General features: G+C 39.9%; 1 protein-coding gene and 1 long non-coding RNA gene across 3 annotated transcripts in view; one reads left to right on the top strand and one right to left on the bottom strand.

Moving 5' to 3' along the window:
• The window catches only part of PTEN (phosphatase and tensin homolog), a 105813-nt gene that overhangs the window by 17645 nt on the left and 69139 nt on the right, over positions 1–19029 (bottom strand). For both annotated transcript variants that reach the window (XM_075072683.1, XM_032770326.2), the window contains 2 exons: positions 5383–5524; positions 2747–2913 (listed from right to left, as the gene is read on the bottom strand). In XM_075072683.1, coding sequence (XP_074928784.1) covers positions 2747–2913; positions 5383–5524 — 309 coding nt within the window. The remainder of the gene's footprint in view (positions 1–2746; positions 2914–5382; positions 5525–19029) is intronic.
• The window catches only part of LOC142047814 (uncharacterized), a 498924-nt gene that overhangs the window by 446725 nt on the left and 33170 nt on the right, over positions 1–19029 (top strand). The window lies entirely within an intron of this gene.

Raw genomic sequence — 19029 nt, 5'->3', positions numbered from 1 at the left:
GGCTGCATACAAAGCAATTCAGAGTCTGGAAAAGACCTATAGGGCCTTACTTTGCTGCCTTCATGACAGAGGAGAAGAAACTCTTGTCTCCTACACAGCAATGGAATACCAGGACTATTTGTACCTATATTTTTGCCACTAATATTCAACTTGTCTTTCCCGCTGCTTTTGCTATTACAAGGGGGTCAGAGAATCACAGCAGTCTATAGGTGCTGGTGCTGGAGAAGACGATACTGTGGCATTAATGTCTACACCAGTCGTCAGGAAGAAGTTGTAGTGCTTCACTCATTCCTCTACTCCTTAACCTCTTGGATGGATAGGCTATCAGCAAGTTTGTAATTTGGCAGAGTCTAAGGACCTAAGTGCTAGTTTACACTGGCAACACTAAAGCACTGAAGTGGCAACACTTTAATGCGCCTTGTGTGGTCTCAGCGCTCGGGGGGGGGGGCACCTCCATGAGGGGCACGGCTCCCAGCGCTTGTGCACTGTCTACACTGGCACTCTACAGCGCTGAAACTTGCTGCGCTGAAGGTGGCATAATTTCGCACAAGTGCAAAGTAACACCAAAAATAAGAATGGTAGTGGCTTCACCCCCACTTTGCACTGGTGTTAATGTCTACACAAGGTATAGAGCAATCAAGAAGTGGGACAAGAGTTTTGGGGAGCAGATCATGGTGATTTCTCTTTGAAGTGCAATGGGGAGATGTTTTCTGCCACATGCAGGAAGCAGTCTGAGCAGGGAAGTGGGTCTTATTTCGTGACAAGAGTTTTGTCATCCCTGGTTCTCAGACTCAGACTTTAAGGTCAGAAGGGACCACTGTGATCCTCTACTCTGACCTCCTGAACATTGCAGACAACAGAACCTCACCCACACACTCCTAGACCCCCAATCTCTGGCTGAAGTACTGAGGTCCTCCAATTATGGTTTAGAGTGTTTAATTTACAGAGAATTCACCATTTACACTAGTTTAAACCTGCAAGTGATCTGTGTTCCAGGCTGCAGAGGAAGGCGGAAAAGGGTTCTTGGTCTGTGCTGAAAAAAACAAATATCTAAGCACTGATAAGCGTGCCATGGAACCTACAAATTTAGTATTGTATATGACTGTGCGGGAAGAAAGCACAAAAGATTAACAAGTTACCCAACAAAAATCACTAGAATCCTGAAGCAATAGCAGATGACATGCTGGACCTCGTGGGGAGCACCTTGGCTGACCAGAGGCAATATTAACATTTGCATTGATTTGGAAGGACAGCAATTATACCAGGGAGGAGCTGGCATGAAATGACCAGTAGGGGGCCTGGCTTACATTCAAACCTTCACCCAACTGCTCCCAAAGGTAAAAAAAAAAAAAAAAAAAAAGGAAGGGTTCCAAGCTTGAGCTAAAGAGCTAAGATTCAGGCATGAGAACTGTGTACATATAATATTATAAGATAATTTTTTAAATTAAAGTTTACATTTAAAATACATTTCCTTATATTTTAAGACTCTAAAAGGAAATCACAAGATAAATCTAGTAAGACAAGGATACTGCTCCTTCCTACCTCTGTTTTCGTTTTTATTTCCCCCATGTCCACCTTTCTTAGATTAGTCTATACAACTGGAAGTCCCCTCGATACTACTTTCTCCACACTTACCAGTGTGCCTTATATTCATTACATTTATGTTCAGAAAAGGCATTTTAAACATTTCCAGAAAAATTTTATAGCTCTGAGCCCTGTGGAGCTTCTCCTAAACTAAGGTTCCTGGTTTAACAGGTGAGAAATAAGAAACAGTCCCAATTAAATACAAAAGTTTAAAATTCACAATTGCAAAACAGTAACAGAGTGAATACAGCATACATGGTGGAGTAGTACACAGGTTAACATTTGTTTGGAATGACTTGCATAATTTGTTTGTAGCTTTGCCAATTGTCAGTAATCTAGTTGTCCACAAATTTAGCTGATAAAACCTTTATATACCACCACAATGTATTGCATACATGTTATTCACAGACATCAGATGTATGCATTTGGCTATACAATGACGGCATCTCTTTGCTTTACAATCTCTTGCATTCTTGCCCCTAATCTACTCCAGTATCTTGTTCTTATGTTTTGTCTTAACTCAGAATCTAAGCTCCTCTAGGCAGCAAATCTTGCCCCTGTATTGTGACATTGTAATAATGGCTATCAATAAAATATAGAATTGGTTATAAAAAAAAAAAAGAGTGAAAAGCAAGTGTTCCAAGTTAATATAAACATTACCTTCTGCCTTCAACTATTCCCTACCCTATACAGGTCAAACAAAAAAAAACCCCAAACTTATTTTACCTCTGTCTCCTGATGAGCATAAACTGAGCTCTCAGATGTCTGTTAGCACTTTAGATGCTTCTCCATAGCTTCTCTGAAAGCTAATCCAGCACATAAGAGTGTACAGGCTTTATTTTTTTATTTTTAATAAAGAACAAGACTGCTTGTTTCAGTTAAGTATCCCCATAACTATGCAACTGCATGCATATCTCTCTACCATAATTTTTACCTACCTTCCACACATATTATCCTTCTTTTAAAAGGGTTCTCAGACTAGCCAGTATTAGTTTTGTGGCAGGAGTCAGGATTTTGGTAAACAAGATGTCAGAGGCTTCAACTCTGCAGCTACCCTCGCTGCTGAAAATAACTCCTAATAGACCCAAGCCCTACAACAGAAGCACCTAGTTCCCACTTGCACTGCATGTTTACAATATTTCCCTCGATGGAGAGAACAAACCTTTTTCAACATCTTGTTCTGTTTGTGGAAGAATTCTACTTTGATATCACCACACACCGGCAATGGTTGAGGGAATTCAAAGTACATGTATTTGTCTTCTCGTCTTGGGGGTCCTGAAGGGGAGGTAAATATCTTTACCTTTAGTTGGTATACCACAAACTGAGGATCTGCACGGTAAAACACAGAAGAGTATTATTTCACAAGTAATACCTTTTAATTCTCAAAACCTAGGTTAACAGACTCAAAGGATTATCATTTACAATATGTACAACAGATTTTAAAAGTATGTATTTAGAACTATCCACTGTGATATGGTAAAGAAAATAAACCATTTTTCTGAAAGATCTTTCAAAATATTAAAGCATAGAAACATTGCCTAGTAGAATCCTGTAACTCTCGTAATGTCAGAATTTCAACCTATGATACCACAGTAAGAGGCTTAGAAGTTTATTCCACATTATAATTTATAATAAAATTATGGTAAGAAGTGACTGTGTAAAAATGGCAACTTCTTAACAGTTTGATCACTTTGTATATTTAAGACACGTATAGTAGTGTCTGCTTATTTTAATGACAAAAGTAAGTTTTCTACCTTTTAATCCTGTTTGCACTGCAGAGCCAAAAACAGTTGTGCCAGAATAAACTGGATTCTATTCTGATTTACACGTAAACAGAACTGTTAACTAAATTCCAATTATTGTGTCAAAAATGTGAACCTCGACAAACATACAGACACACTGACAATGACAACATGGCTATGAAATCTGAATTAATCCAGCCCACAGAAACTTTACTGCTAGCGATGATCCATAAAACATTAGCAATTTAACTTTTAACTCAAGCTAAGTCTGCGGACAGGAGTTAGAAAAGCTTTTTAGCTTGTAAACTAAGCATATTTGATCTAGAAATTACTGAAAGAAAAACATGAAATCCAGCAGCTTTATCACAATCACTTTTAAGACCAGAAACACACTTTAGGTCAAATCCTATCCATTAATATCTAATCCAGGCTGTTTACTGGGCATCTAAGGGATTGGGGATCTTGACTGTGAAACAACTCTGAATCTATTATTGCAGCCTCAGAACTGTATAGTCCACAGCCAGAGCACTCTAGCTACAGGGCTGAATAGCATGACACTTACAATTGCATTCCTTCGCTCAAACCCTCACATATCAGGGGTTCTTCAAATCCTGCCACCACTCCTCTTTCTGCAGAAAAGCCACATTGATCCTGCTGAGTCAGGGACCTCAGAACTCATGGAAGGGGTGGTAATATTTAGCTCTTTATGCCTATTGAAGTTAATACCATTACAATAGGTCCAAATCGAACATGCAGAGATTCAAGAAGTAGTCAATTACAGGTTTGCTACCTGAAAAAGGCATTTAAAACCTCATAGAAACCGCATTTTTGTGAGGAAAAACACATTGTGGTATTTCAGTGCATTTGTCTAAGTCATTAACTCACGAGGAGTAGATGTAATAGAGAAGCATACCAAAAGTACAGGTTTAAACTTATATGCAGATTGCTAATGTAGAAAGCCATCTAAGGATCATTAAAAAATTTAGCATTAACTTTTTGTATGATGAGGCCTAAATTTTGCTGAACAGATATTTGTAAATATATCTGTGCAATCTTCACTTTACCATTTTGGTGGTTTCTCTTTTTTGTTTGCAGACAGCCTCCTCCCTTCCTGTTCTTGCAAATCAAGCTAGTTTTTATGTATTGCTATAAAAACCTGCACTTGGTTACTTTTTTAAGTCTTTGTATGTTCAGGTTGTGTATTGCAATGGCATTAGGTTCAGTATATTGACCTTTACAGTAATTCCAATACTGAAATGATGGAAAGCAACATTTTTGTACATTAATAGAAAATGAATGCATGCTACCATGCAGTTATTACTTTGAAATGCAGTCTCAAAGACAAAGGTGAATACAGATTTTCATTGAAGAAGAAATTGTCAGCTGACTTGAGTTGCTTTCCAATACACAGCATATTCGCAAACCAAACAAACTTACATCTGACTAGATACGTTACTTTATAAGCCTCTGAAATAAGCCCTTCCTTCAGAAAGAAGCAAACAGACTTAATATATCCAATAGAATCACATATTTTAGAGTCCACTGCGAAGAAAAATGTCATGAGCTGGTTCAACAATCATGGGGATCTTGTTGTATTTGAGTCTACGTACCATTCACAGAACCAAAACTTTATTTTTCAGCAATTATTTCAGTAATGTTGCTGTTTTAAATTGACTTTTGAACAACCAGAACAATGCACTTTTAACTTCTCAACTACTTTAAATGTTTCCCAATTTAAAGTTTAATGAAACAGCACCTGTTTGTAAGGTGGTGTAAAACAAATCCCACAGAGACTACATGGAACTCTTGCAAGGATAAAAGAGTGCATATCCCCCTCCTGCCAGGATCTGAACCCAACAGATTCCAAGAACCTAAACAGAGTTCTTTATACCAGTAAGACATCCTACTGCTTAAAAAGGTAAGTTGGCCCTGCTATATAATGGCGTCAGTATGTTGCCTCAATAACAAGGAACTACAGAAGTTAACCGTACACAAATACAAATACCTATACATTTTAGCAGATAAGATCCACTAATATGGAGTAAAGTGTACTTACTACAAGTTCCGCCACTGAACATTGGAATTGTTTCAAACATCATCTTATGGAACAGCAGTGCCACTGGTCTATAATCCAGGTGATTCTTTAACAGGTAACTATAGTAATACACATAGCGTCTCTGACTGGGAATAGTTACTCCCTAAATAAAGAGAAACTAAACTTCAAAAACAATCCAAACCATTAATTAGTGTTCACATTAATTGGCTCCTGCCTGTTGTTAATTAAAGTCAAGCTAATAAAATCAGTTCTAAGTATAAAGTCACAGTGGACACAAGTTCAACATTTATGCATCTTAGTGTAATATCTTCACTGCTGGAAATCAGGAGCTGGAAAAAGTTACCCCAAACCCGTTAGTCCAAAGACTAAACTCACTAGCTAAGGGGAAAAACTGCCTCCGAACTAATTTCCTGGTTGAGGGTCGGGAGAAGGAGAGGTGAAGGCATCCTCTATAAATTTTTTTCCTCAGAAAATATCCTGGCTTATTCATTTTTGGTATTTTCAGAACAAAATTAGTGGCAAAACATGATCAATATTTTTCCTACAGAATTATACAGTTCAAAACAATCTACAATATAGTATGCAACTTATAGTATATGGATTCAGACAGAAGTAGTACATATTAATATTCACATTCCAATAAGAGAAAACTATCTAATTTTTTTCAGAAAGGTCTTTTGCGAGTGTGTGTATTATATATATATATATACACATACACACACACACACACACACACATTATATATATATACACACACACACACTTTGGTCTCAGTAACTAGTATGAAGCTGAACATGTTAATTTAGGAAACATTTCAACTCTGAAGAGGCATGCAGTATTTGGCCTTAAAGTACTTTTTGTAGGGCTGCCAATTAATCGTGGTTTTAATTGCGCTGTTAACCGATAATAGAATATCAACTAAAATTTATTATATTTTGGATGTTTTTCTACATTTTCAAATATTCATTTTGATTACAACACAGAATACAAAGTGTACAGTGCTCACTTTATATTACAAATATTTGAACTGTAAAAACAGAATATTTTTCAATTCACCTCATACAAGTAATGTAGTGCAATCTATTGTGCAAGTGCAACTTACAAATGTAGAATTTTTTTTATATAACTGCACTCAAAAACAAAACTGTGTAAAACTTTAGAGCCTACTAGAGTCCATTAGTCCTACTTCTTGTTCAGCTAATAGTTAAGACAAAAGTGTTTGTTTACATTTGTGGGAAATAATGATGCCTGCTTATTTACAATTTCTCCTGAAAGTGAGACCAGATGTTTGCACAGCACTTTTATAGCTGGTATTGCAAGGTATTTACGTGCCAGATATGTTAAACATTAATATGCTGCTTCATGCTTCGGACACTGTTCCAAAGCACAGTGATGATGCTCATTAAAAAATAATGTGTTAATTAAATTTGTGACTGAACTCCTTCGCGGAAAACAGTATTTTCCTGCTCCATTGTTTTACCCATATCCTGCCATACAAATTTCGTGTTATGGCAATCTTGGATGACAATCCAGCATATGTTGTTCAATTATGAATACTTTGATTGCAGATTTGACAAAACTCAAAGAAGGTATCAATATGAGATTACAGCCTTCTGTTGGTGGTATCTGACTCAGATGATGAAAATGAACGTGTGTCAGTCCATACTGCTTTGGGTCATTATTGAACAGAAGCCATCAGCAGCAGGGACGCATGTTCTCTGGAATGGCGGCTGAAGCATGAAGGGGCGTACAAATGTTTGGCATACCTGGCACATAAATACCTTGCACTGCCGGCTACAACAGTGCCATGCGAACGTCTGTTCTTCACTTGCAAGTGACATTGTACTAGGAAGCAGGCAGCATGACGTCCCATGAAAATAAACAACTTGTTTGTCTTAGCGATTGGCTGAACAAGAAATAGGACTAATTGGACTCTAGTAAGCCACTAAAGTTTTTACACTGTTTTGGTTTTCAGTGCAGTTATAAAAAAATAATCTACATTTGTAAGTTGCACTTTCACAATAAAGAGATTACACTACAGTACTTGTATTGAGGTGAACTGAAAAATTTATTTTCTCTTTTATATTTTTAGTGCAAATATTTGTAATAAAATATTAAGTGAGCACTGTACACTTTGTATTTTTGTGTTGTAATGAAATCAATATATTTAAAATGTAGAAAATATGCAAAAATATTTAAATAAATGGTATTCTGTTATTAATAGTGTGATTAAAACCACAATTAACCATGATGTTTATCTGTCAGCCCTAATTTTTGCCTTTAAAAAAAATGCTGCAAAAATAAGGCCTTTTACAACTCCAATGTTTCTATACTACATACAATAGATTTTTTTCCCTATGGTACCTGTACAATGGATGTCTGCAGTAATGTCACAGACAACTCAGTCTGATGACAAGTTTTGACTTCAGACATCACCTCAACAGCTGCTTTATCAGATCTATTTCTTAACGAAGCTTTAAATATTTTCCCCATACAAGTCCGGACTTGTTTAAATTCGGAAACATAACCCTTAGCCTAAAATGACTAACATGCGCTTGCAGAGCTTCAGAAGGGGGAGGCTACATAGAAATAGATAGGAAAAAGTTTCCTCTTCTACTTATATTATCTCCACCCTGGAACACACACTTTGTACAGGAATCTCTCCAATCCTTACCAAGACAGCTAACATTGAGACCAAACTAGAGAAATAGTTATATGGTAATAGTTGATACTGTGAATGCGTTATCAACTTAGGCACAAATTACTTGAAGTCAGTAATTCCTTGCTTAATGTTGTAGTTATGTTCCTGAAAAATGCAACTTTAAGCAAAACTATGCTAGCAATCCAATTTCCCCATAAGAATATGTAAACAGGGGCTTAGGTTCCAAGATTTTTTTTTCACCAGACAAACAAACTATATATTATATAGATATACACACAGTATACGTTTAAACAAACAATTAATACTGTTCACAGCTATGATGATTCTGAACCTTGGCTGAGGTGGTGAAGTTAGAGGGTGGAAGAGGAAGCGATATTTCCCAGGGAATGCAGTTACTGCTTAAATGATGAACTAGCACTAGCCTCAAGGGTTACACATTGTTGTTAATGTAGCCTCTCACGAAGCAGCACAGTCAGGAGGGGGGGAGACACATAGCATACAGAGACAGACCCCTTGTGTGTGACTTGTGGGGGGGGGGGGGAGATGCACACTGCCCCTTTAAGTAAGCTGACTACTCTTAAATGTATTGTCATTTTAAGTGGATCAGGAAGTTGAGACAGCAGCTGCTGCCCCAGGCTCTCTGCCTCTCTCCCTCTCTGTCCCCCCCTGCTCTATAAGGAGAAGGAGTAAGCAGGGTGCAGAAGCAGGGAGATATCCTAACATCAGCCCCCTCCCTCCCGCACAGCAAGCAGGAGTCTCTGGGAGCAGATCCAAGGGAGAAGGCAGGAGCAGCACATGGCAGTGGGGAGAGGGACAGCTGAACTGCCAGCAATTAATAGCCTGCCGGGCAGCTGCAGCCCAGGGAACTTATGGGAGCAGGGAGCTGATGGGGGTCTACCGGTCCGCCCTGGTTCCAAGCCCCCACCAGCTAGCTGCAATGGGCTGCTCTTCCTGCTAGCAGTGGAGAAAGCAGGAGGCTGCCAAACAACATTAGAAGGGAGAATTGCACAACTGTAAATGAGCATGTTCCCTAATTGATCAGCAACGTAACAATAAAAAGACGTTAACCGGGACAACTAAGCGAGGAGTTACTGTAGATGGTGAACAACCAATCTTGCCAAGTAGCAACTTGGAACATCTTGGAAACAAAGACCAATTTTCTTTCAGCCCAGACAGCAATTATGCCTCAAATCAACAAGGCTCTTATTCTCAAAGGACAGGGTCTTTATGCCTCAAGTCCTAACACATTGATAGATACACTAAACTAAAGTGGTGTATCAATTTTTTTGCCTTCCTGAGACAAAGCAGAAGGGAAAAAAAGCAGAGATTTGCTTAAGTGGTATAGTTTTATTAAAAAATACTTGAGAGTTTTAATCAAGTCCGTGGAATGTCTGATTATCCTTATTGAAGAAAGAGTTATGACCAAAAAAAAAAGGGGGGGGGGCGGAATCTATTAGGGTGGATTAATTTTAATCATGATTTCAATCATCAAATAGGGAAAACTTGATTTAAACAGATTTTTATTTTGTTTTGCATTTGAGTTATTTTCCTAAAGAAAGCCTGATAACCATTATAACACATTGATTTGCAACTAAATAGAGCCTTGGCACTAAATTTAGTGCTTCTGTTTGCTAATCAAGAGGACATGCTATAACTATGCAGTTAAGCAATTAACCCTAATTTATTCAGATTCTTAATTTTTACTTCATTTGGTTAGAAAACAGTAAATGAAGCATTTCTTATTTACTATTTTTATTTGTGTTTTTTGTTAAGCTCTATTTGGATAGAAATTAAAATTCAATTAAAAGTGTACAAAAAGTGCCTTTTTAATTAATTAAATGAAACTACCTTTATGTGATGGATACATTAGAAAAATAGTTTTAAATGCAAAACACATTTTTATAAACAATTATTAAACAAAAGAATCTGTAGTGAATGAATTAAACTGTTTCTGGTCACTGTGCCCTTAAAATTTTTTAGAACTAGTATATCTTCTCTCATGCCTGGTTTTTATTCAGAGACTGAAAGAAGAACAAAACAAGCTTTCCTGCCTTTTCAACCCCCAAATGGTTTCTTAATTTTTATTGAACTAGTCAGCGAGCTGAACTAGTTGAATAAACTGAAATAAAGAAAATATTCGCTTTGCACCTGCAGATGAGGCTGCTGATGTCAAAAAGCTGGTTTAACACTTCAACAATCCCTGGTACTAAATGCTTAGCTAGTGACTTCCACCAGTGCAGTGGTTTGACTTTCTTAAAGGTTGGTAGCAAATATGTACAAAATAATTTTTAATTAATTCAAATGATTAACAAATTACAATAAATTCAGGCCTTAACATAGGTTGTCATTTCAAATTTAATTATAAATAGGTTAATTTTAAAAATAAACCAGGATTTAAATTAAAAAATCCAATTCAAATTTTAAAATTTGATTTAAAAAAATGTATTTTTTTTTCCACCTTAGAGAAGCTGGTGTTTTCTCAGTAGATTAGTTTATTGTATGGATGCTAGGCAAGTGTATGTCCACACAAAAAGATCTACTGAAACGTGTGCCGGAGTTTTGAATTCACTGATATGGTCTTTCCACACCAGTACCAGAAGACAAAAACTGAGATTTGAACGCAAAGATCCAATGTTGCAAAACATTGATATGGAGCATGGTGCTCCTGAGCAGACTCTAAATGTGCTGATGCTCCTTACCTCTTTACTTTTGCACCATAAAACGGACAGTATGTCATGAAAAGCAGAACCCGCAAGCTATTTCCATCACTGTCCCTCTAGTACAGGGGGGTTTGGGACCCCTTATGGGGTTATGAGGTTATTATGGCGGGATCGCAAGCTGTCAACCTCCACCCCAAACCCCACTTTGCTCCAGTTTTTATAATGGTGCTAAATATATTAAAAAGTGTTTTAAATTTATAAGGGAGGGAGGGAATTGCACTCAGATGCTTCCTCTGTGAAAAGGGTCACCAGTAAAAAAAAACTTTGAGAGCCACTGCTCTAGTAAATTCTCCACTGGGGTAGCACTACCAACATCAAAAGCTACAAGCATTGTCAGATTTAACACAGGGTATCACCCAAAGATTGAGTAAAATATGTTAAATCAGCCTCTTGGGTCAGACACAAATCAGTCAGATATGACACGATGGACACAGTTTGAACAAAGTCAGATACCCAATCATAGCCATTCTGAGACACCATTTCAGAACAATTCATACCCATTGATCTTTTCAGACAGAATTATGTTTAACAATCGTGACACCAATTCCACTGGCTCAAAGAGCAGTTCCTCCAAAGACAGGAACATCAAGATGTGGACAGATGTGAAAAAGGGCCCTTGAATTAAACATCCCAAACTGTAATTAAACATCCCAAATCTGAAAGTCATCCCAAATGGTTGCTTCCATCTGGGACCAAGCCTGCACCTATTAGTAGTGCCATAGCTACTATTAGAACCACCTCTGAGAAGGCACTAGATGTGAACGCCAGTGCCTCTTTTTATGGGAACATGCAGGAAAGTTCCCTGGCTTCACTGTCACAATGATGCTTTAATGTGCATCTTAAAATCGCCATGTGCAATAAAGCCAAACATTCCCAGATCAACCACTGGTTGAAGCATTCCAGATCTCTTTGTAATTACAATAAGGAGGAAGTAGATCTCCCGAAATAATTATTGACTCTGAAAAGTATTGTTTGTATGAATACACTTTTTATGCTGAATTTTAGAAAGCATTATATTCTGGTATCCTAGGTCCAAGAGTAGAGGATACATGATAAACCCCTTTTCAAGGGTGTCAAAGATACAGCTAAGAGTAACGTAAAATTCCTCCTGGGTAGCTGTACTAAATCTTTACCTGTAAGGTGTAAGAAGCTCAAATAACCTAGCTGGCACCTGACCAAAAGGGCCAATGAGGAAAGAAGATACTTTCAAATCTGGAGGGGGCTGAAGGGTGCTCTCTTTGTTTGTTCCCTCTTCGGACAGAGAGAGAGAGAGACCAGGCAGGAAAAAACATCTCCTAAAAACATACCTGAAATGAGCATCTAAGATTACAAAAATTGTAAGTAAAGCAAGGAAATGCATTAGATTATTTTTTGTTTTAGCTTGTGAATTTTCCCTATGTTAAGAGGTAGTTTATTCTTGTTTTTTTTGTAACTGTGATGTTATTCTTTTACTACTTTCTTTATAATAAACTTCTTTTAAGAACCTGATTGATTTTTAGTGTCCTAAATACTAAAAGGGTTTGGTACCTATTGGTTAGTATATTATTCTCAAGCCTCCCCAGGAAAGGGGGCGAAGGGGCTTGGGGGAATCTTTTGGGGAAATAGAGACTTCAAGTGGTCTGTTTCCTGAATTTTTGTCTAGATCACTTAGTGGTGGCAGTAAAACCATTCAAGGACAAGGAAAGGATTTGTGCCTTGGGGAAGTTTTTAACTTAAGATGGTAGAAATAAGTTTATCATAGAATATCACGGTTGGAAGAGACCTCAGGAGATCATCTAGTCCAACCCCCTGCTCAAAGCAGGACCAATTCCCAACTAAGTCATCCCAGCCAGGGCTTTGTCAAGCCTGACCTTAAAAACCTCTAAGGAAATTCCACCACCTACCTAGGTAATTCATACCAGTGCTTTACCACCCTCCTAGTAAAAAAAGTTTTTCCTAATATCCAACCTAAACCTCCCCCACTGCAACTTGAGGCTATTACTCAGGGGGTCTTTCATGTGGGTCCCCACATCTGTATCCCAGAGTTCAGAGTGGGGAAGGAACCCTGACACAGGGGAACAGAACTAATGTGCTACCTTCTATCCACTACTTCAAACACTCACTTCTAATCTTTTGTCTGTCCATATTTTTTTGGAAAGTTAAACTTTGACTTCAAGACGGAAAAGGGCTGACGGCCTGTATTTCTGGCATCAAGTTTTCTTTAGTGGGTGTAGACACATTTTACTGTCTCTGGAGCTAAAGTATCTAATAACCAAGTTCTGCTCCAGATAACTGACAGAATCTGAAATGGCTCCTGCCAGAGGCAGCACCTGCCCTGTCCTCCCATTATTTTGGCCAAGAGTAGGACAGATATGGTTCTTTTTTCGTAGAAAATTCAAGAGTAGCCTCAGCTTCTCTTACTTCTTCCCAAAGGCCTTTGCAGCACCAGATGGGAAAAGTGAGCAATAAAAATACTGGTGGCTGTACTCTTCAATTAGTAATACTTCCTCTTGTAATTGGATTCATACTTCCTGTCTACATTGTCTTTAAGTGCCACAAGACCCTTGAGAGAATTAATTTGGCTTGCCTGTTAACTTCAAAACTCTCCCTAGTTACTGTCCCCTGGGATTTGAACCACTAAGCAGGATATATGCAGACTGTGGGCTGCTTTGGGCAGAAAATTTAGAATCAAATTAAAGCCAATTTTTGGTTTTTGTCCCGAAAGAAAAAGGCAGTTGGTTGTCTTGGGCCAGAGTTTGTTCTTTTGAGCCATATTCTACTTCCAACTCAGTAAGTCAATTAGGATTTTAATTTATCAGGAACTATAAATCTTAAAACAGCACTTGAAATACAACATTAAGATATACAATGGACATATAGGGAAGTACAAACGCTCTTGTAAACTACATTTTAAAATGATATTTGTCTATATACAGTATTTCTAAAGTTAATTACTTTGTGCATATTATCCTTCAACCAAATAATCAGGGCCAAGTAGAGGGGAGACAGTAGATCTTAGAGAACAGACTGTATCATCATCATCAACATGATACACCTCTACCCCGATATAACGCTGTCCTCGGTAGCCAAAAAATCTTACCGCATTATAGGTGAAACCGCATTATATTGAACTTGCTTTGATCCGGCGGAGCGTGTAGCCCCACCACCCCAGAGCACTGCTTTACCGCATTATATCAGGGTAGAGGTGTATTTAGGAACGTACAATGACACTTTAAACAAATGGTCAGAGCCCTATTTAAAGATATAGGGTTTTCATTAGAACATCTATAAGTACTTATGGCTCAAATCACACATCTGAAGACCTCACTATTTACCCTAAAAAACAGCCTTGATGTGGATAAATCTCTCTTCCCCCCCATACCTTTTTAAAAAACAAACAAACCAGAGGGCAGGAAACAGGCACAGGGATCTTAAGGACTGACTCAAGATGATACAGGCAGTCTGAGGTAACAAGAATATTTAGTTAACACATCAGAACAAAATACCATTGTAATCAATACAAATTATCTAGCAAGTGTTTCTTTTTTCTAACTAGAACTTCCATAGGGATTTCATCATTACTCTCCTTGAGAAGAAAACACTGAATCATAGCTTGTTGCTATAACCTTCCTATATCACCTTCCTACTGTACAATGACAGCTACTACATTCAACATCTACCCATTTGACTATTAATGGAGATTAACAAATATCTGTAGAATAGATATCTGACAGAGATTGTCTGCAAACAATATGAAAAATGTGACTCTTCAGTAGGTTTTATTAGTTACCTTGCCAGTTTTTGCTGGAACAGTCAGTATTCTGTTTAAATATCTGATCTCGGTCAGTTGTGACGATTCTGAAGTATTTCAGAATACAAGTCATTCTCATCTTCCCATTCAGAAAGACCTATATTATAACCATTAATTCTGCTCTCCAAATGCCTATGGTTAAATTATTGTTTGTCTATTTGTGAAGTAAGACCAATGCATGTGGCAAGAGGAGGAGAGAGAGAGAATCTAGTATTCGTTGATTTGTTAATCTTCTTTATAGTTATGGAGTAAAATCTAAGCTGGAATCACAGTAACTGATGTTGGGGTTTGCTGAGAAAGGACTAGATTTGGTCATTCTCATTATGGAGACATGCGAGAAGGGTTAGAACCTGGGGAGAGGATGGGCAGTTATAGCAGAGATAACGAAGAGACAAGAGAAAATATGGGGGGAAATCCAATCAGTACCTTACATGTCTGTATACTAATGTTAGAAGTATGGGAAATAAGCAGTAGAAGAGGAGGTTACTCACCTGTGCAGTAACTCATGTTCTTCAAGATGTGTCCCCCTGTGGGTGCTCCTCTCCAGGTGCGCCCCTGTCCCTTCGCTCGGCTATATATATATTTTTTTTTTACAGCAGTACTCGTGCGGTGCCTAATTTAATAAAATATGGAGCCCGGGCAATGGAGACCCTACAATGGAGACCACCCCAAACGCTGAAGTAGAGAGGAGGAGGGTCGGTAGTAGAGCACCCACAGGGACATCTCAAAGACATCCCTGTGGGTGCTCCACTCCAGGTGACTGAAAAGCAGTATCCACGTTCTCCTACACATCTGTCAGATGTAATGACAACTAAAAATGCAGTTTTCATGGATACATGTAGGAGAGAGCATGTTTCAAGCGGCTCAAATGGATGGCGCATCAAGTGAGGACCAAGTGTAGGTCCCAGGGTTCAGCGGGTGGTCTAATGTCCAGGTATAGGGTCTGGAGGCCCTTGAGGAACTGCTTTGTGATGAGGTGGGCAAAGATGATAGTGTCTCCTGTCTCACTGTGAAATGCTGCAATTGCGGCTAAATGTATCTTTACGAGCTAAAGGAGACCCCAGAATATCTTTTAGAAATTAAACTGTCTAGTATTAGTGAAAGACGGGCAGAAGCATTTGCTTGGAGATGGGTGGTACGTGTGGATTGTGTTCTGCTATGTAATAGTACTCTTTGCACTATTCAGAGGAGCCTAGTTTCTCATTAGAGAACCGCTGAGGAGCCAAGCTTTCAGGTGCAACATCATTACGTTGGGGTGGTGTAGCTGACTGATGTCGTGATAATAGGTTGGGGTGGGGGGGGTGTTGAGAGAGTGGAATCAGCAGGCAAACTGACATCCTCATTAAAAACAGGTACCATGCCTGTCTGGGTCACGTAGGGGCTATTAGTATTACCCTGGCCCTCTGCTCATATATTTTGTAATACCCTGTGAAGATGTGGGTATCGGGGGGACTGCATATAATGTGGGAATGTGGGTACTGGGGGGAATGCATATAAGAAATTGTTGCTCCATTTTATGAAAAATGCGTCTCCCATCAAATGCTTTCCGAGGTCTGCTCTGGAACAGAATTCAGGGCATTTTTTGTTGGTTAAAATTGCAAAAAGATCCAGTCACAGGCAGTCCTCATATTTTGAATACGTTGTGTAGGATGGTATCATTTATCTCCCATTTGTGATCTAGGGGAAAAGAACTGTTAATCTCGTCCGCAGTGGTGTTTAGTGAACCAGGTAGGCAGGAGGCTGAAATCTGGATATCATGATGGAGGCACCAATTCCAAAGTTTCATAGCCTCTGTGAAGAGCGAGTGAGATCGAGCTCCTCCTTGTCCATTTTATATAAAACATGCAGGCAATGTTGTTGGTTATGATCCTGATATGTTGGTTCTGGCTGTTTGGGAGAAATTGGAGGCAGGCATTGCGGGCCACTCTAAGCTCTAAAAGATTTATGCGTAGTGAGACTTCTGTAGGTGACCAGAGTCCCTGAGTGGTGTGGTGTGTCCCCCCTAGCCTCTTAAGGAAGCATCCGTGGTAATTATAACAGAGGGGGACTCCTGCACGAATGGGACTTCGGAGCAGAGGTTGTGTGGAAGAGTCTACCATGTGAGTGAGTATTTGACTGTGGCAGGTATGAACAGAAGTCTGTTTAGGCCATGCGCATTCGTGGTCTGTAGACAGTGGTCATCCAACCCTGCAGGCAACACACATAGAGGCATGCAATCTTGACCACAAACGTGCAAGCGGCCATATGGCCGAGATGTTGCAGACAGTCCCGGACAGTGACCTGCAGGCTGTTTTGCAACTTGGAGATAAGATTCTTTATGGTGTTGAATCTGTTGGATGGGAGAGATGGAATCAAGGTGAGTGCCTACGAACTCAAGTTACTGAGTAGGAGTTAATGTGTATTTGTTTTTGTTTATTTGTAGGCCCAGACTCTGGAAGCAGCTGATGGTCAACTGCATGGCTTGAACGGCCTCCGCGAGAGTCTGTGCCCTTGAGCAGGCAATCATCCAGGTAAAGAAAAATTATGACTCCTCCTTTCCGTAGGTGCATCCTTGCCACCGTGGGAATCTTGGAAAAGATGCAAAGTGCTGTTGAGAGGCCAAAGGGCAGAACCTGGTATTGGTAGTGATTTGAGCACATAACAAATCTGAGAAAATGACTGCGGGCGGGGTGTACAGTTACATGAAAATAAGCATCCTACAGGTCGGGGGCTGAAAACCAATCTCCGTGCTCCAGTGCTGGAATTATGGTTGTGAGGGTAACCATTCTGAATTTTTGCTTTTTGATTAACTTGTTGAGTCGCCTGAGGTCAAGGACGAGACACCATTCCCCACTTTTCTTTTCTGTCAAAAAGTAGTGGGAATAAAAACTCTTCCCCCTTTTGCTGATTGGGCACCATCGCGACTGCTCCTATTTGTACAAGATGTTGTACCTCTTGGTGGAGCAAGTTGTCGTGAGAGGAGTCCTTGAAGAGGGATGGGATTGGTGGGGGGGAGGGTATGGACAGGAAAGTGATGGAAAAGCCCAATTGGATGACCTCTAGGGCCCATCTGTCCATAGTGATGATTCGCCAGTTGTAGCACAATGGGAGTGAACAGTGACCAAAAGTTTGGATGGGAAGTATAAGCACTAGAGTGGGTAGGAACTCTTCTATATCCTTGACCAAGGTTTCAAATTTGCTTATTAGGTGAAAAGGGTTAGAATGGTGCCAGTGTTATGAGGTGTCGTCGTTGATGCCTGGATCTTTGGCGGTGTTGCTGCTGGTGGTCGTATGGCCTCTGTTGTGTGTACGCCAGGTGTGACAGAGTAGGGTGTGGGGAAGGTTGACCTGCAAATTTTGTGTGGGAATTTTACTGGGACCATCTGCACTGATGATGGGATATTAGGGTGTGACTTCACTTGAGGAATGATACCCGAGCAGGTAATCTGAGCCAGGAAGGGGCTGGAGCCAGGTGACACCTTCTGCCTAGGAAACTTGACAAAGGCTGGAGGAGGAGCCAAGGGGTGTGGCTGGCTGAGACTGGAGGGGGTGGGGGGGTTCAGTTTGGAGCTGGCTGGGGAAACAGAGGGAGACCCAGGGCCAGGGTCTAAGCTCCCTGTCCCCCAAGATGGACCTGACTGAGGGGGTCCTGTTGTCTGTACCTACAAGCTCTGTTTTGGCCTAAGTTCCTGTCGTTTAATAAATCTTCTGTTTTACCGGCTGGCTCAGAGTCATGGTGAATCACAGGAAGTGGGGGGTGCAGGGCCCTCACTCCCCCACACTCATGGGCATTGGAAAGGCTGATACCTGTATTGTTTTCTAGTTGCTGGTGTATGAATACCTAGGGATCCAAATGCGTCTCTGGAATCCTTCATGGTGTGCAGAACCTTGCTGGGTTTTGCTGCAAAGTAACTTCGCGCCATCAACGGGGAAATCCTCTATAGTGTTTTGTACCTCGCATGGGAAAGAAGAAGAAGAGCTAAAGCATGAAGCCCAGCGCATCACTACAGATATCACAGTGGATCTGGAAGCGGTGTCCGCAGCATCAAGGGCAGCCTGCAATGCCAAATAGGAAATAATCTGCCCTTCAGAGACTATTGCTTTGAATTGTTGTCTCTTGTCCTCTGGGATGTCATTAATAAAGTCCATGAGTTTCCCGTAATTTCTATGATCATATTTGGCCAATAGGGCCGCGTAGTTTGCCACTCTAAATTGTACCACGGATGATGCATAAACTTTGCAGCCAAGTAGGTCCATTCTTTTTCTGTCCTTGTCAGAGGGAGTGGACTGGAAATGCTGCTGTTTGTTCTTTTGGTTGGCTGCTTTTCTACCACCAGTGAATTTGGTGCTGGGTGCTGTGACAAAGTTCCTCCTCTACCTTGGTGGGTCCTGCACTTCTTGGCAGATTTGCTCACCTCAGTGATCTTCCCCACAGTCTGGGTCAACTCCTCCTGTGTCTGATCAGGGGTTGGGAGGTTTGAGGGGAACCCGGGCCC

Source organism: Chelonoidis abingdonii, chromosome 15 (genome assembly GCF_003597395.2).
Source record: "Chelonoidis abingdonii isolate Lonesome George chromosome 15, CheloAbing_2.0, whole genome shotgun sequence".
NCBI lineage: Eukaryota > Metazoa > Chordata > Testudines > Testudinidae > Chelonoidis > Chelonoidis abingdonii.
Note: the sequence above shows the minus strand (reverse complement) of the source record. Positions and strands in the feature narration are given on the sequence as shown.